The 22,810-nt window shown below is 44.3% G+C and overlaps 1 protein-coding gene across 1 annotated transcript in view; it reads left to right on the top strand.

Annotated features, from left to right (window-relative positions):
• LOC118846247 (cyclin-dependent kinase 3-like) overlaps window positions 1-22,810 on the top strand; it is a 40,132-nt gene that overhangs the window by 16,467 nt on the left and 855 nt on the right. The window contains exons 2-10 of the mRNA XM_036754566.1: window positions 7,327-7,425; window positions 7,538-7,695; window positions 16,844-16,984; window positions 19,016-19,148; window positions 19,504-19,581; window positions 19,686-19,806; window positions 19,912-20,082; window positions 20,180-20,281; window positions 20,577-20,780. Of these exons, the coding sequence (XP_036610461.1) occupies window positions 7,337-7,425; window positions 7,538-7,695; window positions 16,844-16,984; window positions 19,016-19,148; window positions 19,504-19,581; window positions 19,686-19,806; window positions 19,912-20,082; window positions 20,180-20,281; window positions 20,577-20,780 (1,197 nt within the window). The 5' untranslated portion in view covers window positions 7,327-7,336. The remainder of the gene's footprint in view (window positions 1-7,326; window positions 7,426-7,537; window positions 7,696-16,843; window positions 16,985-19,015; window positions 19,149-19,503; window positions 19,582-19,685; window positions 19,807-19,911; window positions 20,083-20,179; window positions 20,282-20,576; window positions 20,781-22,810) is intronic.

Here is a 22,810-nt window from a genome sequence, read left to right as displayed (position 1 = left end):
TGTGACCCTGGGCAAGTCAAGTCACTTAACCTTGTTTGCCTCAGTTTCCTCATTTGTAAAATGAAGTGTAAAAGGAAATGGCAAACCTCACTAGTATCTTTGCCGAGATACTAAGATAAAAATGGGATTATAAAGAGTCAGACAGGACTGAAGATGATTACACAGCCACAACGTACCTATCCATATCTCTATTTCTATCTCCTTATCTACGTCTATATCTATCATCTCTCTCTCCCCCAGAGCTACCTGACCCAGAGAGTTGATGAGTAAGATGAGGTAGCACAGGGAGGCAGGCTTACAAAGTAATTTTGGGTAAGATCAGTTTTGGGAGCTGGGAAAAGTTATGTTTTTAGGAAAAGACAAAGGATGCTTAAACTGTTACAGAGAGATCTTTAGCATAGCTGTTTACAGAGAACAGTATTTTCTTCATTAGTCAATTAGCTTCTAATGTATACGGCTCATTATGAAAAATAAAGAGAATTGGGTGAGTTCCTGGAATAGTTCCTGGAACTATTCAAAGTCCTATGAATTTTCTTTTGTAACTGTAAAGTGAATGGGGGAAGGGAAGTACTGAAGGAGATGATTTGTACAGAAAAAGGGAGGAAAATAGCAGATACACCACAGAATGGAGTCAATTATGATCTCTCAAAATTGATTTCTTACGCTTTCTCTATGAAGCCTCCCTTGATTCCTTATCCCCTCCATTAGAAAAAAAAGTGAATATAGTTTTATCCTTTATTGGCAATTCTACAAACACTTCAGAACCTTTCTTTTTAAATCGATTTTTATTGGTACCTTTTGTTTTTATATTGCTTAGCTTTTCCCATCTATCCATCACCTTTCGTCTCCCAGAGAACCAACCCTTGCCACAGAAACATTTTAAAAAATGAAAATAGAAAAAAAAATCAGCAAAACCAATCAATATGTTGAAAAAAAATCTGACATAATATGCAATGTTCCTTACTTCATGGGCCCACAAAGTATGTCAGGGTGGGGGGACCCATACCCCATTTTTAATGCTTTTTATCCCTAATTCCTTTGTATTTAATTATATGTGTACAGGTTGTAAGCCCAGTGGTAGGGCAAACAGAGCTTGAATCACTGCTATGTAGAGCAAGTTGAATCCCTACTCTGAATTCTTGCTAGCTCTGGGAACCTTGACCAGTCACTTGGCCTGACTCTGTTTCTTTAGTTGTAAGATGGTGATAGTAATAGCAACCAGAGTCATAAGGTCAAATGTGCAGTTATCCCTTCCACACTGTGATTTTGCCCATCGAGATTTTGTTATATCTCTGTCAACATAAGAGATTAAATGAGAATTAGGTTTTTTTTTTGAGTTTTGCAGAAGCCACAGACAACATGTAAAGACCAGCAGATGACACAGAAAAAGTTTAGAAACTCAGAAATGCATAAAATATATGTATAGTATTGTATAATATAGCCTATGACCAAATACTTAACCCAGAGTTTACAATAAGGTAAAGTCCCATAAAAGAAAAAGAAAAAAGATTCAGACGTCTTCTCTGATATGAAGAGAGGGCCAAAACATTTTAGGAGGACTTTCCAGATCACTGAGGGCCTAACTCCAGTGATGTGGAAGGTGTGGAAGGGATAGCTAGTATACGCAAAGCATTTTGCCAACACTACAGCACTATTTAAATGTCAGCTATTATTATGTTGGTCTCTAGGAATACTAAAATAAACAATCTATGCCTTAAAGGAGTTTAGTTGTTTCAGTTTTTTTGGGGGGGAGGGGATTCCTTTTAAAAAATTAATTTGAATTGTTATTAATATTTCTCATTTTCATATCATATTCATCCCTGAATGTGTCCCTGCTCTCTTATTCAACAAGTTATCTTCAATTTGTAACACTAGATTAAGAAAGGGGAAGAAAGTTCAATAAAACTAATCATTACCGTCGAGTCTGAAAGTGTAGGCACATGTTTCCCACGTGTAGTCCTTCATCTTTGCAGAGAAGGGAGGGACTGAGGCATGGGTGTGCTGGTAAAAAAAGAAAATGTATAGACAAAAAAAATTTAAGTTTAATCTACATCACTAACATTTTCTCCAACACCTTAAGTATAGACAATCAACAAAACAACAAATCAAGCCCTTGGGGCAGCTAGGTGGTGCAGTGAATAGAGCACTGGCCCTGGAGTCAGGAGGACCTGAGTTCAAATCCAGCCTCAGACACTTGACACATGTACTAGCTGTGTGACCTTGGGCAAGTCACTTAACCCAAACTGCCCTGCCAAAAAAAAAGCAAAAAGAAAAGCAAAAAATAAAATTAAAAAAAAAAAACAAATCAAGCCCTGATTTGTAGCGTTGGTCAATTTTCAAGGTATAAATTGGCTCGTGGTTGGAGCTGGCAGCTCACTCCCAGAAGGAGGTGAATTTTCTCATCTCTTCTTTGGGGCCAAATTTGCTCTTTATAATTGTGAGAAACATGCTCACTCTAAAAAGAAGAATACTCATTGTTGAAGCCAGGAAAGTTCCTACTTCATTTTACATTCATTGTGAATGGGTAACTCCCTAAAGGAGCACACTTACTCAGACGAGGCAAGACTATTTCTTTCCTGTTCCCAATTCAGATATCCCCTCTGTTACCCATTGGCTGGATGTGACTTCCTGACCATCTATTCTAAGCTCTTCATTCTTCTCCTAGACATGTTCCCCCTTCCTTGTCATGAATTGCATGTGCGTTTAAATTAGCTGACTCTGCCCTGGGGGTGTGTCGGATAATATTAAACAGCTCCATAAGCATGTGTACAAACCTCTGACCTTTTACTTGATCAGAAGCCTGATTCTGCTAGGTCATAGCTCCGGTTAGAATCAGTTCCTTCTGCCTTACATCCTGTTATCACTTCTGTGGAAACAGAACTCCCTTCCTTCTGTTTCTCACATAATTATACATCTATTTAGTTTGGGGTGTGTGTTCTTTTTTCCATTTACCACGTTGTCATTGGGTATATCGTTTTCCTGGTTTTGCTTAGTTCATTCCACATCAATTCCTATAAGTTTTCCTATTCTACTGTGAATTCTGTGTCTTACAAAGCAATAGTATTCCATTACCATTACGTACTGTGATTTGTTTAGCTTTTCACCAATTGATTGGTGACTACTTTGTTTCTAGTTTGTTGCAATCATAGAAAATTTTGCTATGTATGTTTGGGTGTGTATATGGGATCCTTCTGTCTCTAATCTCTTTGTTTTTTTTTTTTTTGAGGGGGGAAGGCAGGGCAATTGGGGTTAAGTGACTTGCCCAAGGTCACACAGCTAGTGTGTCAAGTGTCTGAGGCTGGATTTGATCTCAGGTCCTCCTGACTTCAGGGCCGGTGCTCTACTCACTGAGCCACCTAGCTGCCCCTCTCTGATCTCTTTGGGGTATGTGGCTAGTAGTGGTATTTGTGGGTCAGAGGTCAGGGCCATTTTGTCATTTTTTTGTTAAACTTAATTCCAAATTGTTTTCCAGAATGATTAGACTAATTCATAGCTCTAAGGGTAAAACTTATATTCTTACCATTGTAAGAGCTGATAAGTAGACACATGATAATTTTTTTGATAATTTTTTAATAATAAATTTTATTGATGCTTTTTGTCTTACAAGCCATTGAGGAGAGATAACCTTCCTCCCCACCACCAAGGGTCCCTTGTGTCAATGAGTAACAATTAAACCAATATGTCTGTAATATATATGAGCTCTTCCCAGGAGTCAGGTGGGAGGTAAGTTTTAGGAGGGCTCATTTATGGAGGAAGAGGGTGGGGAATCTGGAAAAATATTCTGAGGGAAGAATGTGAAATAAGGCTGGAAAGGTAGGTTTGGGGCCAGATTATGGAGTGCTTAAGATGCCAAGCAACTTTGTGGAGGACTCATTGGAGGGAGAAGAAATGATTCCATTGCAATAGTCCAGGCCACAGAGAATAAAGGACAATGAAGGACTGAGTTTGTGTGGCAGCTATGGGATTGAAAAGAAGGGACAGATAAGAGTGTGGAGGTAGAATCAACCAGAACTAAAAGATAACAGTGTCTGGGAAGGAGAAAAGGGGAGAGAATGTTTAGGAGTGAAGGACTGAGTGATCAACAGAGTCAAAAGCTTCAGGGAAATCAGGGAGGATGAGGACTGACAAAAGGCCAAGAATTTAGCAGTGGAGAGATCCCTGGTAATCTTGCAAAGGACAATTTCAAGACAGTCGTTGGGTAGGAAGCTGGATCCTCTGAGTGGTGGGGGGGTGAAGGAGAAGTGGAGGCAGAGAGAGTAGCCAAATCTTACTAGGAGTCTGGAAGTGAAAGAGTTAGAGAAAGTTAAAAGAAAGTTAAAAGCTTGAAGGGATGGTAGATCCTAGGGAAGTTTGTTTTTTAGATTTATACCTGTGCGATCATGTAAAACAAGACTAGAATAAAAGAAAAAGAATGAGAGTGAAAAATATCATGCTTTACTCTGTATTCAAACAATAGCAGTTCTCTCTCTGGAGGTGGATAGTATGATTCATCATTAGTTCTTTGGAATTGCCTTGGATCATTGTATTGCTGAGAATAGCTAAGTCATCCACAGTTGTTCAACATACAGTATTGCTGTTACTGTGTACAGTGTTCTCTTGGTTCTCACTTGATTTGCATCAGTTCATGTAAGTCTTTACAGGTTTTTCTGAAATCATCTTGCTTGTCATTTCTTATGGCATGAGTATTCCATCACAGTCATCTACCACAGCTTCTTTAGCCATTCCCCACTTGATGGGCATCCTAGGGAAGGTTTCAAGGCTAGGGGAGCCTTGGGTATGTTTATGTAAGAAGCAAGGAAGGAACGAGGACAAAGGGAGAGACTGAAGATGAGAGGGGGAAAGGAATGATTGTTGGGGCACAAATCTAAGAGGAAACAGGAAGGGGTGGAATCAGAGACAAGGTTGGAGAGGGGTAGCCTTGATAAAGAGAAGGACTAGAGTGCAGGAGAGGTTGAATAAATGTGTATAAGCATTCAGAGGTTTGGGAGATGAGAGAGCTCATAGTTAATGGCCTCAGTTTTTTTCTTGATAAAGTAAAAGGAGGCAATGAGGTGAAAAAAGTGCTGGTTTGAGCATCATAGACCTGGGGTTGAATCCTGACTTGGTTATTTAGACTTCATGACCTTGAAAAATATCATGTAACTTCTCTAGTCTCCATTTCTTTATCTGTAAAATGAGAGGATTGGACTTCATGCTTGAGAGCCCTAAAGCTATAAGCCTGTTGTCTTCTGAGAGTGGAGGGGGTTGGGAGAGGTAAAGGGAGCTTATCTTGAGATCATTATCTTGAGAAAGGACTTCTGGGGACACCTAGTCCAACACCCTCATTTTACAGATGCGGAAACTGAGGCCCAAGGAGGTTAAGTGTTTTGCCGGAAGTCACACAGAAGAAGTAAGCAGCTGAAAGGCAGGATTTGAACTCTTGCACAGAGGCATTCTATGGATATTTGTTGATGAAAATGAAACAAAACAGGGAACAAAGGTGGTGGAGAGAGCAGAAGAAGAGCTGGTTCCAGCAGCGCAGAACTATAACTGGCAGTGGATGACCTGAAGGTCCCAACCCATGTTTTGGTGGTTAAGTGTCACTCGCTGCATCTAAATGGCATTGATTGGCCAGCCTCATAGCTTGGCTTGAACAATGAGGGAGAGAGCCTCAGAAACAACTTGTGGTCACCGAGATCTTGATGTGGTGATGTAGAAAGCTTGCCCTCTAAGCCCCACCCCATTTCCTGACTTCTGTATTTTTGCCAAGGGCACAACCGTCCTTCCAGTCACCCAGGTTCTGTAACTCTAGATGCCTCTAGGCATCTAACTCTAGGCTCATCATTCTTGCTCACCCTCCGCCCCCCACCTCCCATGCCCCACCCCATATCCTGGCTTTAAATCCTGCCACTGTCCCTTGTTATTACTTACTGTGTGACTTTGGGTTACTTAACCTCTTGGACATGTTTGGGTCACTTAACCTCTCGGACCTATTTCCTCATTTATATGCTGAAGGGATTAGACCAGATGATCTTTCGGGTTCCTTTGAGCTCTGAATCTATGATCTTATAACTCAATCGATCGCCAGATCTTGTGGATTGTATCTCCACCACATCTCTCACATCTGACTCTCTTCTCTCTGCTCACACAGCCAGCACCCCAGCTCAGGCCTTTATTACCTCTTGCCTGGTAATAACTCAATCCGGACTCCAAACGGCTGTCATGCTAATATTTCTAAAACCTGACTTTGTCATTCCCCCCACCCCCCAAGAAGCTTATTGCTTCTAGAATCAAATACAAACTCTTCAGTTTTGCTTTTAAAACCCCTCACAAGCTGGCTCCAACCCATCTCTAAGGCCTCATCACATATTACTCCCCTTTACACACATACCCTGTGTTCCAGCCAAATCAGTCTATTTGATAGTCTTGGCCCACTTAATTTGTGCTAGGTGGTGCAGTGGGTAGTGTGCTGGGCCTGGAGTCAGAAAGACCTGAGTCCAAATACAGATTCAGACACTTACTAGCTGTGTGACCCCGGGCAAGTCACTTAACCTCTGTTTGCCTTAATTTCCTTAATCATAACACCTACCTCCCAGAGTTGTTGGGAGGATCAAATTGAGTAATGATTCATAAAGCTCTTAGCACAGTGCCTATCACAGGATAAGCGCTATATAAATGTCAGCTCATTAATATTGTTGTCATTATAGTTATTATTAATTATCTTATGTTTCAGAGCTGGAACACTGGAAGGTTAAGTGATTTGTCCAGGGTCACACAACCTATACAGGCAAGGGAGAACTTGAACTCACATCTCCCTGGCTCTGAAACTGGCTTTCTTTTTCTCTCTACTATGTCAAACTGCTTGGCATATTGGTTGTACAGTCGTTTCAGTTGTGTCCAACTCTTTCTGACCTCATTTGGGATTTTTTTGGCAAAGATACTGGAATGGTTTCCCATTTCCTTCTCCAGCTCATTTTATATATGAGGAAACTGAGGCAAACAGGGTTAAGTGACTTGCCCAGGGTCGCACAGCTAGTGAGTGTCTGAGGCTGGATTTGGACTTAGGAAGATGAGTCTTCCTGACTCCAGGCCCAGCACTCTGTCCACTGTACCATCTAGCTGTGCTTGACATATAATGGAGCTCAATAAGTGCTTGTTGAATTTAATAAAATGGACTGAACTAAACACCAAAAGAGGAAAGTTTGGGGAGGGCTCCAAATGTCTAAAATTCATTCTCTTATAGCAGTGCTTCCAGCCGGTTTTATCTGTGAATCTCAGGCTTTTACAACATTGCATCTTTTGTTTCTTGCAAATTAACTGGGTTCTTCAAAACCTGTCTGTTTACAGGAGCTAAAGGATGCTCCCCAGAGCTGGGATCTATTACTTTCCTTGGGAGATCAGTTCTGGTATAGTCCCAGAAGGAGAAACTGTGAGAACATTTGGCAGGTGAGTGTGGCTCTCATCTTTCCTTCTGTGCAATTTTTTTAAGACTATCCTTTTGAACCTGATTAAGGGCCTGGCTGGAGGTGGTAACAGTTCTCCTTTCACTAAATTTCAGGTTCCATTGTTATGACATGGTTCGGTCCAGAGTTACTTTAGTTGCTCAGCGTGAATCGGTACAGCATCAGGTCTACATCTGCACCAAGTTGGTGGAGCCATTCCAAGCCCAGCCAGGGTCCCTGTATATGGTACTGGGGGAATATGAACGGAGTGATGGTGAGCCTTAGGATCTTTGTCTTTCTGGAGCATAATAGGTTTGGGAGCACCGTGGGATCCCCCAGGAGCCAAAGCTAACTTTATGCTTATGCTACAACAATGCTTTCTTCACTGACTTTAGCATTCTCTCTAAGAACCAGAGGTCAGCCTTAGAGCACAGAGACTCCCATATATGATGATGTAGCAAAGTGGAACTTGCTATCAAGAAGGAACTTGATATCAGGTGTGACGTGAAGATGTCCTAAAGGTCTCAAGTTAGAACAAATGAAAGGAGATTGTGCAGACAATGCAAAGAAACTGCTGGGGTGAAAAGAGGAGGGAAGAGGCAGGGAGGAAGGGGGCAGGGAGGTGGTGGTGAAAGGAATATAAAATCTGGGAACATAATACAGGAGAGGAGAAAGGGAGTCACCTTTCAACTTCACAGTGTTTGTTTGCTAGTTCCTAGGACTTTGCTCATTCTCCCTTGGAGAAACTAGGGTAATGGTGGTTTCTAAGGACTTTGACACTAGGGTTTTCACTGAGAAGCTAATTGCGCCAGCAATAAGAAGGACTTTGCTCCTGACTGCTTGACTTCATCTTACCCTTTTGGCACGCTTCTTTTCATCTGGGACAGGGAGGAAAGAACACACACCCAGAGTAGGATTTACCTAAGTAACACATTTAATTAAATTGAAATGACTTTCCATTTAAAATCATAATCCTGTTTAAATCTTCAAGCTTACACATGTCCAACCTATACGACTGATTGTGGGGAAGGAGGGGGTAAGTGAGAAAGACCTTTTACAAAGATGAAATAACCCCAAACTCCAGAGCATTGCCCTCAAGTGTTACTTTGACCTTGTCCTGTGTTCTAACTATAGGCACAGCATGTCTCCGATGAGATTAGAGGACTCTAGGTGACTTCCTGTGGGTTCTTTTCAGGTCTCGAAAGAAAGGGATTCGAAAGACAACAAATTAAAGTGAAATTTTAAAGGTCATAGACTTGGTGGCCTTTGCGGTCAGAGAAGAGGAAAGAAGCATAAATTTATGGCACACAAACAGTCCCTGCCTTATAAAGCTCTGGCTAGTCAGCAGAGGGAAGGTAGGAGATGGTCCTTTTTGTGATCTCTTTTTTGGACCTCAGATTTTTACTTTTTTTCTCGCCTGGTGGTATTGGAATAGATAAAGAACACTCCTTGGAGAACAGCAGGGAGAGTGGGAAAGGGGCCAGGATTTTCTGTGGTAGCCAAAGGCCAGAAGCAGAGTCAATCATGTATCAGTGTTATGTAATACACCAGAGTGGTATAAGAAATAACAAATTTGGGGCATTCAGAGCTTGCAAAACCAGGAGAATAATCTAGATGTAAAAATGTACACGAAAATGTCTCGGACCTCTGAAGAAGACTTCCCAGCTCCTACCATTGGTAGACTCTCCACTGATACCCCCCCCTTTGACTGTGGAAGGTACTTTGTGGTCCTCCCTCCTTCCTCCTTTATAGTTATAATAGCTAGTATTTATATAGCACTTCAAAATTTGCCAAAGCACTTTACAAATATTATCTATTTGATCCTCACAACAGCCCTGGGAGGTAGGTGCTGTGATTATCCCATATTGCAGATGAAGAAACTGAGGCAGACAAAGGGACTAGCATGGGTAGTGTCTGAAGCCAGATTTGAAGTTGGGTCTTCCTAACTTAAGGTTTGGTGCTGTAGCCACAGCACATCTATCAACGTGCCTATCTGGCTTAAGTGCTATATAGTAATTAACTGAGCCAGGCAGGGTTCAAAGTTCCTTGATTAATATGCATCAAGATCTCGCCACACACTCAGGTATATGGCCCTGTTTGAGGTCTTTTCTTTTGGAAGAGATTCTGGAGTGGTTTGCCATTTCCTTCTTCGCCTCATTTTACAGATGAGGAAACTGAGGAAACCAGAGGTCAGTGACTTGCCCAGGGTCACATAGTAAGTGTCTGAGGCCAGATTTGAACTGGCTTGGTGCTGTATCCACTGTGCTAACTAGCTGCCCCATTTACTATGTATGAGGAAGTATCTGATCCAGTTGGGCCGAGCTTAAAACAGCCATGCGGGTTTTATAGCCACCTGTGTTTTCATTTCCTATTTCCATCTGTGCTTTTACTTCAGTCTTAAGTTAAAGCCATATTTTGGGTATTTTTTTTTCCCTTCAGTGCTTGTGATTCTCAAGAAATCCAGGTCCTTTCTGATTATTGTTTCATAACCCCACCCATCTGATTAAACCATCTTCTTTCAAGATTCATGATACTGCTTTTCACTCTGAGTATCTTGGCCCACAGTTCCCTTAAAACAGTCTCCCTTTCTTGCGCGCACTTGAAGACACTGTTCTGTCTTGCAAATCTGAATTTCTTTTCTCTAGTTTAGGGCCTTTATGCCTAGATAAATTCCAAAAAACAGTAATAGAGTGTGTGTGTGTGTGTGTGTGTGTGTGTGTGTGTGTGTGTGTGTTAAGTAAGGCTTACAGTTTACTTCCCTCTCAATAACTCCATAAAGAAGGCATTTTAATTATTACTATTTATACTTGAGAAAATTGAGACTGAGGTGGGAAGTATTTGAACCAAAGTTACATGCTTGAGAAATGTCAAAGTCAGAATTTGAATTAAGATCTCTTGTGACTCCAAGTCCAATGCTCTTTCTTTTTCTTTTTAATGATGCCTTTTTTTTTAATACCATAATCATTTCCTGGAATATCCTCCTTCCTCCATTGCTCCTAAAAGAACCTTCCCTTGTAATAAAGAGAAACAGTCAAGCAAAACCAATGAGCATCAGGACTGATTTGGGAAGGAAGGAAGGAAAGAAAGAGGGAAGGAGGGAAGGAAGGAAACATTTATATAATTCCTACTATGTACGCTGTGCTAAGTACTTTACAAATATTATCTCATTTGATCCTCCCTGGAAGGTGGGTCCTATTATTTCATCTTACATTTGAAAAAACTGAGGCAAACAGAGGTTAAGGGACTTGCCCAGAATCACGTAGCTGGTAAATGTCTGAGGCTGGATTTGAACTAACTTCTTCCTGACTCCAGGTCCTATGCTATCCATTGTACCACCTAGTTACCATTTATGCAATGTTTGGCATCTGTAGATGCCCCTCCCCACCCCCTGGCACTATGGCTAGAAGAAGGTCTATTTTATTGTTTTCTTTGCATTTAATCCTAGTTGAGCTCCTTTTGAATGTGACTTTCATTTACATCATTATAGTCTTTATGCTTATATTATTCTCCTGATTTTGCAAGTCTTCCCATGGTTCTCTGAATTCCTCATATATTTCATTTCTTACCACTCAGGACACGGACACGGACACGTGACTGCTTCATTCAATCCCCAAGTGAAGGGTACTGACTTTGCTTCCAGCCTTTGTCTACTATAGCAAATCCCAGCCCTTTCCCCACTCCCTTTGCTGCTCTCCAAACAGCTGGCTATTCCCTGCTCTCAAACCTTTTCCAGCCGGCTCATTTCTGATCAGTGAATGCCTTTCCTTTTCTTGCTGCCCCTACCATCTTGCACCACATCATAAAGCTTGATGTTCCCCAGAGGCTTCTAACCCATCCTGTTCCCCATTCCATTCCTGCCTCTGTGTTATTTTAACAATACTTCATATAAGTTTCATGTAAGATTGGAAGACTGTACCACCTACTCTGTCAGCCGTGATATTCACATCCCCATAAATTTATACTGGGTAACTTTTTCCTTTACGGGGAAAAAAATGGGAGTTTTAGTACAATCTAAATTGGGGGAGAAGGGTTTTCCCACAAGCTGCAGAGAGAGAAGGGAGACAAAATGATAAATTCATTAAAACTTAGCAAAATACATAAGAAAATGCAACAATGGAAAAGCTTCAGAAACTCTGGCACAAACCACCAATGTTAATAGTGCAAGAGTGAAGGCACTTGGGTTTTTCCCTTGTTCTCCTCCTGCTGGACTGAGGTAGGTATATGGAATACAACTTCCAGGATCTACTTCTTGGCACCAAGTAAAAGGAGAATTTAGCAAATATCTTGTTTATTTGATCATTGCTGAGAATAGCTTGAAAGGCAGAATTTCATAGTTGAATATCATCTGTGAAATGAGATTAATAGTGTACTTGTGGCATCTACTTCACAAGATTATTGGGTGTATAAGATAATGGGAGTAATAATGCAACACCCTTTGCATGCATTATGTCTGCAAATAATGTCAGTTATTTTTGGTGTCAAAAAAAACCCCGTTAATACTAACACTGAACTCTGCAGTTTTAGGCTCAAATATTGTGGACAGTTGTATTCAATTTAAGGTTAAACTAATGTTCAAGTATCTCTGTCTTGAAGGGAGAGATGCCCAAATAAGGAGAGTCCTCCATGTCCTCTGATATGGCTCTTTGCCCCAAGATAGTTTTAGGTGTCATTCATTATAGGAATCTTGAAGAAGGAAAAGATATGTTCAAGCACAGACTGGGTTAATATTCAAGACTAGTTGGGTAACCAGGTCCATCCCTCCTGGAGCAAACAAAGGGACCTCATTCCTTTCATTGGTTTCTTGATCCTTTCTCCTTTCTTGACGGAGACCTCAGAAGGTTATGATGTGAACAAGAGGAGAGTTAAGTTTGGTTATTGCCCTTAATCGATTTTCCCAAGAGAAACATTCTGTCCTCAGACTTATTACTCACTTTCCCAAGGGGCTTTTTCAAGGATTTTGAGAAGGGCTTTTTTAGAGCAGAGAGAGTATTTCTTAATAGTTCTAGATAAACTAAGAAGGAGGTTTTTAGTATGCTTCCACATTGGTATTGCCCAGTCACACAGCTACTGAGTAAGGAAGTTATGACTAGAACATAGGTCCTCTGATTCCAGTGATTCCACTGAATGGAAAAGTGGATAATGGGCTGGACTTGGAGTCATGAAGACCTGAGTTCCAATCCTACTTCACACACTTAACTAGCTTTGTGACCCTGAACAAGTCACTTAACCTCTGTGATCTTCAGTTTTTCCCATCTGTAGAATGGCATTGTGACCCTGGGCAAGTCATTTAACCCTGTTTGCCTTTGTTTCCTCATATGTAAAATGAACTGGAGAAGGAAATGACAAACCATTTTAGTGTCTTTGCCAAGAAAACCCCAGACACGACTGAAAAATGGCAGAACAACAGAAGGGATATAATAATACCAGCTAATAAAAAGAAGTTTTGACTTGAGTCTACGTCCTTGGATTCCAAGTCCAGTTATCTTTTCAGTACATCATGTTCTCGAAGAGGACCATGACATCAGGAAGATGGTGCCATGACTTGCAAGAGATTTGGATTTAAGGGAGAGAGCAGGTAGATAACCGATACAGACCATTTAGGGCCACACATTTTCCTGATCTGACTTAGTTTTTCCTACTGTCAAATGCGCCCCTCCACTCTATGTTATTCAATGCTTCTTAAACCCACAGTTTAAAAAGCGATGAAGGGGTCATGAGTGGAAAAAGTTTAAGAAGCCCTGATTGTAGATAACTCATTGGGTCACCGCAGAATGGTACCTATATGTGACAGGATGCCCCACTTCCAAGGTGACAACACACGCTTGAGTTTCAAAGCAGCCTGCATTGCAGGACTGAAATCTGGGTCAGCTCATCCCCAGGCTTATGCTAGCTAGCTGGCTGCAATTTCCACGTAAAAGAAGAAGGCTGGACATGGGCTCAGAGGATATTAAAGCTGAAAGATATCTTCAGACCCTCTTCATTTTATTCGAGAGAAAACTATGATGTTGGGAAAAACTTTCTAACAATTAAAGTGGCTCAGAAGTGAGATGGGCTGATTTAAGGGCTGGTAAGGTCCCTTTCCACTAAGGTCTTCAAGCAGTGGGAGGACAACCTTTTGTCTGGTATGTTATAATGGGGATACCTTTCATACATGGATTACACTAGATGGCTGTTAGGGTCCCTTCCAACTGTCAAGTTCTATTCCATGAATTAAGCCTCAGAGATTGGAAACAATTTGCATGAGGCCAGAAAACAGAGCTGAGATTCACAACCAGGTCTTTTGATTCTGAAATCAGGGCTTTTTGCCCCACACCTCTTTAACATGGAGTTGCTGATAATTCCTAGCTCAGAAAACACCCTGGAGAAACACAGGATGGGATGCCATGTCAGCTGGTCGGTCAGGCAATAAGCATTTATTAAGCACCTACTGTTCACTAGGCACTGTGCTAAGGACTGGTGCTACAAAGAAAGGCAAAAGACAGTCCTTGCCCTCAAGGACCTCACAGTCTGATGGTACTAAAAGTGTTGTTAGTAAGGTACCAAGAGAGGGCTATGATGGGAAACCAGAAAGATTACTGTGTCAAACCTCAAATACCTTTTCCTTTATGGTGTTGATTTAACTCTGAGTCAACTCCCCACAGCCCATCAAGCTGTCACGCATCTTCTTCAATACCCACTTAATCCCCTGACCAGGTTCACATGGACTTTCACCCACAAAGAGAGGCAAGCTTGGAACTGGAAGCATAGACTGTGGGATGGAAGGAAATTTAGCAATCTGTAGTAACCTAATTTATTTTTTCAGCTTATGCATTTAATGCTTTCTAAAGAAGTGAATGTGATTGCGTGCTTAGAATCATACCTGTAGCAATCTCAGCTATCATCAACTTTTTAAATAGTGAATTTTTTATTTTCACTTTTTTTTTAGTAAGGCAAACTTAATCAGCAACACATGCAAACATTTCACTATACAGTAAGATTTTATAAGAAACTTATGAAATTCTGTCCTATACAAATTGGTTTTTAAAAATTGGGTTTTAATTTAAATAAATACAAAATTGGGTTTTAAAAAAGCTACATATGATAAACACATGTGTATATATACATATATATTTAATAAGAAAGTACCACAATTTGTGTCCCATTGTGCTATTATTTTTGTTTTCTACTTTGCATTTAAAAAATGTTTTGTTCATTCTGCTTCTTTTTGTGTGTGTGTGTCTGTCAATCTCCAATATTCCATCCTTCCCCCATTGGCAGTAAAAGTTCCTTCTTGTAATCAATCTGAATAGTCAAGCAAAACAAACATATATTTATAAGCCAATTCTCAAGATGCTTGAGATTAAAGAGAATGTAGTCCTATTAGGTTGGCCTCAGGAATTTATAGAAGGAATGAAGCAGCTGCAGAATTAAACATTGAGAGTTAATGATTCCTTCTGTACAGAATTGTTTAAATGAAGATCAAAATGTTGATGATGATTAAGAAACAGCAGCCTCAACAAGAGACTTTTGATGGGTCTTTGTAGGCCTTGCTGCTCGTGCTTCTTAAGGGATGGGCATTTGGGGCATCAAGGGAGAGGTTCAGTGGCAGGCTTTAAACACCCAAATGCTTGTTACCTACAAGTCTCAGGGCAATGGTGAAGCAAGTCTTGGGGTTTTCCCCATACGCCTTCATGGTTCATTCATTTTCCTTCCCAGCTTGCAGAATGGCAGGGACTTTTTTTGCCCCTGTGCAAACCTCTCCTTTTTGCAGAGGAACTCAGGCTTAGGAGGGGCCAGTTCCTTGTTCAAGGTCACACATCTAGTTAGTAGAAGAATTGGGATCAGAACTCGTTCAGTTGTTTCAGTCATGTCTGACTCTTTGTGATCCCATTTGGGTCGAGATCTTGGCAAAGATACAATTTCCTTCTCCGGCTCATTTTACAGATGAGGAAACTGAAGCAAACAAGGTTAAATGGTTTGCCCGGGGTCATGCAGCTAGTTAGTAAGTGTCTGGGGCTGATTTGAACTTGGGTCCTCCTGACTCCCAGGCCCAGGTCTCTATATGCGCTGCACCACCTAGTGGCCCTGATCAAAACTTAGGTAGCCTGATTTCAGTCCCCTACACCTTTTAATGACGATTCAACTACACATTTTTTTAGGGCCTCCACCCTAAAACCGTACTGTGTTAGGCTTTGTAAACCACAAGTATACCAGGCTAAAGGAGAATTGTAATTAAAGGAAATAAATAACCCCTACATTATCTGTTTGGAAAGCTCGTTATATACATTCTATGTGTAAAAGTGGTTGCTGTTCACCCAGACGTACCCTGAGCAAGTTGTTCTAAATTCAGGTTCAGGAACTTGGAGCAGCTGAAGTATTTAAGTCTTCCTCTTAGACGGGAGCTGTTTGTCACCAGACGACCTGAGCCTCTTAGAGAGGAAAGTGTTCATTCTTGGAAAGGTAGGATAATGGTAGTGTGAAGAAAGAGTTTTGGACTCAGGGTCCAAAGGCCCAAGTTCGGGTTTCATTTGTTGCTACTTTTGTGATCATGGATAAGTCACTTCAATTCTCTGAGTGTTTCCTCATGTGTCAAATGGAGACAGTAATAGTATACTGCCTATAGCTCAAGGTTATTGTAAGGGGTGCTTTGAGAGTGCTTTGTAAACTGACAGGTATTAGTATGAGTGAATGATTATGGTTAGTATCCACCCCCCAAGCCTTAGCAAGGACTAAGAGAAAACACGTCCAGTACATAGTGAACCACTAGGAGTCAAAGACCAAATGTAAACCTGATAGCCCAGGTTCCAAAGCACACATGGAAAGGCACATAGATAAGATCAAATGTTAGACAGGTTTGGGGAAGAGCAGATCCTGGAATTCCTCCTACCAAACAAACCAAAACAAAAACAAGGTCTGTGGGGAGTACCTAAGAAACAAGTCATTTATATACTGACCTCGGAGTCTCCTTGAGACCACAGACACATCCTTTGTGTCACCAGTTACCCAGATCTCAGTGAGTTATAAGAAGTTGAGGAAGCTCCCCCCACATTAAGGGCATGCAGGATGGTCCTTGGGATACCTCCCTCAGGGGCCTGAAATGGGAGAGGAGAGATATAGAAAGTAAATAGCTTGGAGAAGTAGGGAGCAGGGACAAGCTCATGCCCCAAAGTCCTCAAGTTACCCTTTTGATTCCAAAACACATGCCCCCTTTTCCCCATTGTCTTATCCTGCCTGCAGATGTTTAATTTGAGGATAAAAGATCTATAGGTTATTTTAGCATCCTGTATGTCATTGATTCTCTCCCCTTCCTGGCTCTCACCCATTGGCAAAAAATAGGAATAAAACTTAAGAGGTACGAGATGTTGCCAGAATGTAATGGTGGTACTGTGTGGTCTTGGCACCTGCACTCCAAAGCCATTTGCACTGCTGTTTATGTCTTTCAGATAAGGTTTCCATGGTAAAGGCTCGTGTGCTGACTTGTGTGGAAGGGATAAACCTGCCTTTGTTAGAACAAGCCATCCAGAAGCAGAGGAAGTATCACCAGGAGAGGGAACATCAGCAAGAGAAGGGCAGCCAAGAGCATGGTCAGGAGAACAAGGACAATTCCTAGTCCTGGCTTGCACCCAGGCCCGTACCCCCTTGACAGATTTGTTGGTATTTGCCTGGAGCAAAGGTGTTAATCTGGTCCCTGTCCCTTACTTGTTTTCATGCTATGCTAGAGGAGACAGTGCCAAGAAGATGAATCCCCATATTGTAATACTGGAAGGAATCCCCAGAGAAGGTAGCATATGTCCTATGGGCAGGCAGATACAGCCCACCCCAGAGATCTGGGGGAACAGATATATGGCACTCCAACATTCATCTGTTTCTCTCCATCACAGCCCATATGCTGGTGTGAAAACAGAGCAGTAAGGGACCAAATACCTCTTCCCCAAAGGGCCCACTTGTTTTCCCAGGGGGTAGTGGTGATGAAGGTTAATGGAGGCAATATTTTTTGTTTTCTACAGGGCTAGGTATTCAATAATATGGGGTGGTTTTTGTGTGATGTATGGACCAACCTTCCCCACCCCCTTCCCATTTGGATCCTTGGGGACGACGTTTCTTTCTCTGGTTACTGCCTCCACCCTCAGAAATTTATTCCAGGGAAATCTCTTAAATAAAGCTTAGGTATAGCTTTTCTTTTTAGCAGTAATTAATTTGTTCTGAACTTAACAGACACCAAATACAATGAGCATTTCCATACACAAAACAGAACAGAAAAAAAGAGGATTACACATGTGGTTCAGGTATAGCTTGGTAGGTGTAGTTATACCTGTCAAATAGGTATAGAACAACTTTTATTTGACTCTGTACAGAAAAGACATGAGACGCAAGGGACTAAGGAGCCCGTGAACAAATACAGAAACATAAGATGCTCAGCCACTTTGAATCCCCCAGGTTATCAGATGCTATGGGGCTGAAGAACATATGTTCCCCATTCACTCTAGACCTGCACTGTCAGAGCAACTCACAGAGGAAGAGGGGAGACCCCCATCCCCCTCCATGACCGGCCCTCCAGCTGCAGACCCCGCCAATGGTCCTCGGCCTCCTCTGTGGAGCACTTTGTGGAGGACCTCTCCCTCTGGGAGCTCAAAACACAAGAACTTTACAGTTTGGGGATTTTCAAACTTGGAATTACTCATGAGATAACCCCCAGGGCTGGGGAGCTCTCATCTCTGATTTGTGCTCTTGGGGTTCGTGGCGGGGGAGAACACCACCCCCTGCCCTCATTGCACCCCGGCCTGGAAGTCCAAGGCAGAGGAAGCAGCGGCCTTTCCCCTTCAGCCCTTCCTGAGGCCTATGTGGGGAACCTGCTCCAGACGGGGGAAGGGCTGAGTCCTGGAGTGCTTGGTGACCTCCCTGCTGGGCAGGGGCAGTGGTGCGAGGGGTTGGGGGCCCTAGGGAGGCAGGGAGCTGAGGGGAGGCCGGAGACCCCCAGGCCAATCCCCTTGTTTCCCAGACAAGGAAAGGAGGTGTGTGGGTGGCCTACTGGAAAGTTTCCTGGGCCCACCTGAGGTCATAGGGGTCTTCGCTTAGGCCAGGATCCGAACCCGGGTCCCCTGTCAGGAAGCGGGCGCTAGGCCCATCATCCTGCCAGACTCGATGGCTGCCTCCGAGGCCCCGTGGGTGCCCTTTGACCTCTGACCTCTGGGGCTGTTCCCAGGGTGCCCCCCGGAGGAAGCCAGAGACAGACTGGGGGAAGCAGGGAGGGACCTGACAGGACCAGAGGAGGGACAGGAGGTTTGATCCTCCCTGCTCTCCGTAGGGGGCAGCAGCAGGGCAGGCAGGGTGTGGGTGGGGTCACCTTCAGTGCCTGGGGAGACTCCAAGTGCTCTGGAGGACCCAGTCCCAGGCTTGGGAGCCACAGGCCCCAGGGGTGGGGGAGAGCCTGGGGGGCGGGACTGGGGTGGGAAATGGGCCCCCCCGCCCGGGTAAGCCCCCATGCCAGGGCACGGGGGAGGGGGGAGCAGGCCCAGCCAGCCTCGGACCCATCCCTCGGCCCCTCGGGTCACTTAGGGGCCTGGTGACGGGCAGGGCCCGGCCAGGGATGCTTAGGGCAGGCCCTCTGTCTCCAGGCAGCTGCGCAGGCGGCATGGATGTGTTCCAGAAGGTGGAGAAGATCGGGGAGGGCACCTACGGGGTGGTGTACAAGGCCAGGAACAAGCAGACGGGCCAGCTGGTGGCCCTGAAGAAGATCCGCCTGGACTCGTGAGTGCGGGGCTGCCTCCCCCAGCCCTGCACCCATTGTCCCTTGCAGCAGCTCTCCCCGCTTCCCAGGCTCAGACCTTTAGGTTCACTTCTCTTTGAAGTGCCCCGCTTGTGCCCCGGGGAGCAATCTTCGTCCTCACCCCATTTCTGCCTCGGGGGAGGTGCCCGGGAGCCCAAACTCGAGACCCCTGCTTTAGACAGAGAGCCTTGTTCTCGTGCCCAGAAAGTCAGGTGTGAAGCTGGGGGGAAGGGGGTGTTTCAAATGAAGAGGACCATGGGGCGAGGCCCCCAGACCAGAAGCTGCCCCCTGTCAGGGCTCTCCAATCTCACCCCTGCAACCCATCCCTTACCGCAGGGAGACTGAAGGGGTCCCAAGCACCGCCATTCGGGAGATCTCCCTTCTCAAAGAGCTCAAGCACCCCAATATCGTCAGGTAAGTTGGAGGGGAGAGGCCGGAGAGAACGAGGGGGCCTCCCCACCCTACCGCCCCCCGACTGGGCATGCGTCTAGTTTGTGTGACTGGAGTCTCCTCACCAGGCTACTAGATGTGGTACATAGTGAGAAGAAGCTGTACCTGGTGTTTGAGTTCCTCAGCCAGGACCTGAAGAAATACATGGACTCAGCTGCGGACGCAGAACTCCCTCTGCACCTGGTCAAGGTACCATGAAGTAGGAGAGGGTGGGCACAGTGGTGGCGCCTCCTACCCATCCAGACCCAGCCACGCTCCCGCTAAGCCCGTTGCCTTCTCGCCCTTTTGTCCCAGAGCTACCTCTTCCAGCTGCTCCAGGGGGTAAACTTCTGTCATTCTCATCGAGTCATCCACCGCGATCTGAAGCCCCAGAACCTTCTCATCAATGAGTTGGGTGCCATCAAGCTGGCTGATTTTGGGCTGGCCCGGGCCTTTGGCGTGCCCCTGCGTACCTACACCCACGAGGTACTATTGGGTTAGGGAGCAGAGCTCTTGTGTGTGGGCAGGACTGCCGCTCCATCAGCAGGGCTGCCCAGAGTGGCACTGGCTTCTGCCCCTACAGGTGGTAACCCTCTGGTATCGTGCCCCTGAGATCCTCCTGGGCTGCAAGTTCTATTCAACGGCCGTGGATGTCTGGAGCATTGGTTGCATCTTTGCAGAGATGGTAAAGGGAGACAGACAGAGGAGGGTCACCAGGAGGGTGTTGTGTTGACCTTAGGCTCAGTCTTCTGGATGGTGTATGGGTAGGGCTAGCTGGAGAGCTGAGCAAACTAGCCATACCTACAGAATTCCTAGGCACAGCCTGGGGAGCAGGTTAGCTTTCACCCAGTTCTGCTTTTGACGTTTTCCCTCAATCCCTAGAAGCTTACTCCGTGTAAGATTCTGCTTAGAGGGGAATTGGGAGTAGAAAAAGGAACTAGGCCCTGGGGGTAACCAGGAGTCCTCTCCTCTCCCTTCAGGTGACACGCAGGGCCCTGTTTCCTGGTGATTCTGAAATTGACCAGCTGTTTCGAATTTTTCGGACCTTGGGCACGCCCAGTGAGGCCATGTGGCCAGGGGTCACCCAGCTACCAGATTATAAGGGCAGTTTCCCCAAGTGGACCAGGAAGTCGATAGAGGAGATTGTGCCTAGCCTTGACCCAGAGGGCAAAGACCTGCTCATGGTAGGTGAATAAAAGAGAGTGTCCGACTGCAGCTGTCGATCCTGAATCTAGTCCAGCCAGGGCGAGGAGCTTTGCCTGCTTTGGCAGGAGCTGATACCATCAGCCAAGCCCATCTGTTTTTCGTTTCCTGCATTTAACTTCTTCATCTCTGCCTCACTAGTTAGAACCACTCCCCCCCACCACAACATAGCTGGCATTTGAATGACACTTCAAAGTTTGCCAAGGCTTTTACATTTGGTGCTCACAACAATCCTGTAAAGACGAAGGGGCTATGATCATCCCCATTTTACAGATGAGAAAACTGATGCTCAGAGCAGTTAAGTGATTTACCTAGGGTCACGCAGCTAGTAAATATATATGAGTCAAGATTTGAACCCCAGATTTCTCGGCTTCAAATCCATCGCGCCGTCATGCCTCTCTGTCTGGCCTATCTTCCCTGTTCCAGTTCTCACATTTAGAACTGTTCCTAACAGCCTCCTCTAGAAAGACTTCCGTAATTAGCAACAATGAACTGTCATTCTTCATCTGGAGCACACCCGTCCTTGAGTTACACTATTGCCAATCTGCACGTGTTCATTGGTTACCAAGTCATTTTGCACATGGATCGGATGTTCTACTGTATGGAAAGTGCTTTGTAAACCTTAAACGTGCTGTATAAATGCCAGCTCTCATGCTGATGTGTGGAGTTTTTATCTCCCTGACTCGACTATCAGTAACTCCTCTGGGGCAGAGTTCACATTTCCTCCTTCAGTGTAAAAATGGGTGAGAGTTCACATTGATACAGAATTTGAAGCTTTGCAAAGCACTTACCGTAGATATTTTTTTCATTTCACCTTCGTAATGGCGAATGTGGTGCTGTCCAAGAGCGCTAGATTTAGAGACCCGATGTGGATTTGAATCCTGACTCTGGCACAGATTACCTGTGCCACCCTTGGGGCAAATAGCTCAGCTTCTCTGGATCTCTCTGTCTCTGCTCAGTCATTTAGTTGTGTTCGACTATTCATGACTCTGTTGTTGTTGTTGTTGGAGTTTGTTTTGGCAAAGATATGGGAGTGGTCTGCCATTTTCTTCTCTAGTGGATTGAGGCAGACAGAGATTAAGTGACCTGCCCAAGGTCACGCTGATAGTGAGTGTCTGAGGTCAGACTTGAACTCAGGTCTTCCTGACTCCAGGTCCAGTGCTCTGTCCACTGAGCCATGTAGCTGCTTCTATCTCAGTTTACTCGTCTGCAAAATAGGGCTAATAATAGCCCCTATCTGACAGATGTAAAGTTGGAAGGAACCTTAGGAATCTTCTAGTTCAACCCCCTTAAATTTATTTATGATGAAGAAACTGAGTGATTTAAGCATTCTGAGCCTCAGTTTCGTCATCTGTGAGATAAGTGATGATAGCCCCTTCCTAACAAGTTTTTTGAGGATCAGGTGACAATGTTTGTAAAGTACTTGGCAAACCCTGAAGTGATACACATTTGATAAATATTATTATGGTTTCTAAGGCCCATGGTAGCTGCCCAAAAGCCCCACAGAAATTAGCCTGAGGGGAGTACTTTCTATACTAGTAAGGCGAGACTCTAGGGAAACTGAGGCAGAAAACTGCAAGGGACTGGCTGCACCTGGCGTGAGTCACAAGAGCCGCCCTCAAGGCCCCGCCTTCCTTTTGGGGCCTTCATATTCCACAGGTTCACCATCAAGTTCCCAGAGACACTGACCTTTTCGTAAAGAAGAACCTGTCCCCTGTCCCTGCCCGAGCTGTTGCGGGGAGCAGGACAGGTCAGTTGACTCACCCACAGTTGTTGGGAGAAGTCTCTCTACAGGTTCCAATATTTTTTATTCCCAAATTGGGTCCCGTCCCAACTATTCCTAGCAGGTTAATCTCTACCCGACATTCTCCTCACACAGCTTCCCTCCCCAGTAAATCCTGAGGTTAGTTGGGATGGCCCTCTACGACTTCTCCGGGCCTAGGCCTGTGCTCTCTCGTCCTGATCCTCATTACCCTCACCACAGTCCACAGTGATTGGCGAAGGAGGCAGA

This window comes from Trichosurus vulpecula, chromosome 4 (genome assembly GCF_011100635.1).
Source record: "Trichosurus vulpecula isolate mTriVul1 chromosome 4, mTriVul1.pri, whole genome shotgun sequence".
In the NCBI taxonomy this organism is placed as follows: domain Eukaryota; kingdom Metazoa; phylum Chordata; class Mammalia; order Diprotodontia; family Phalangeridae; genus Trichosurus; species Trichosurus vulpecula.
The sequence above is the reverse complement of the archived record's forward strand: the minus strand, read 5'-3'. Positions and strand labels throughout refer to the sequence as shown.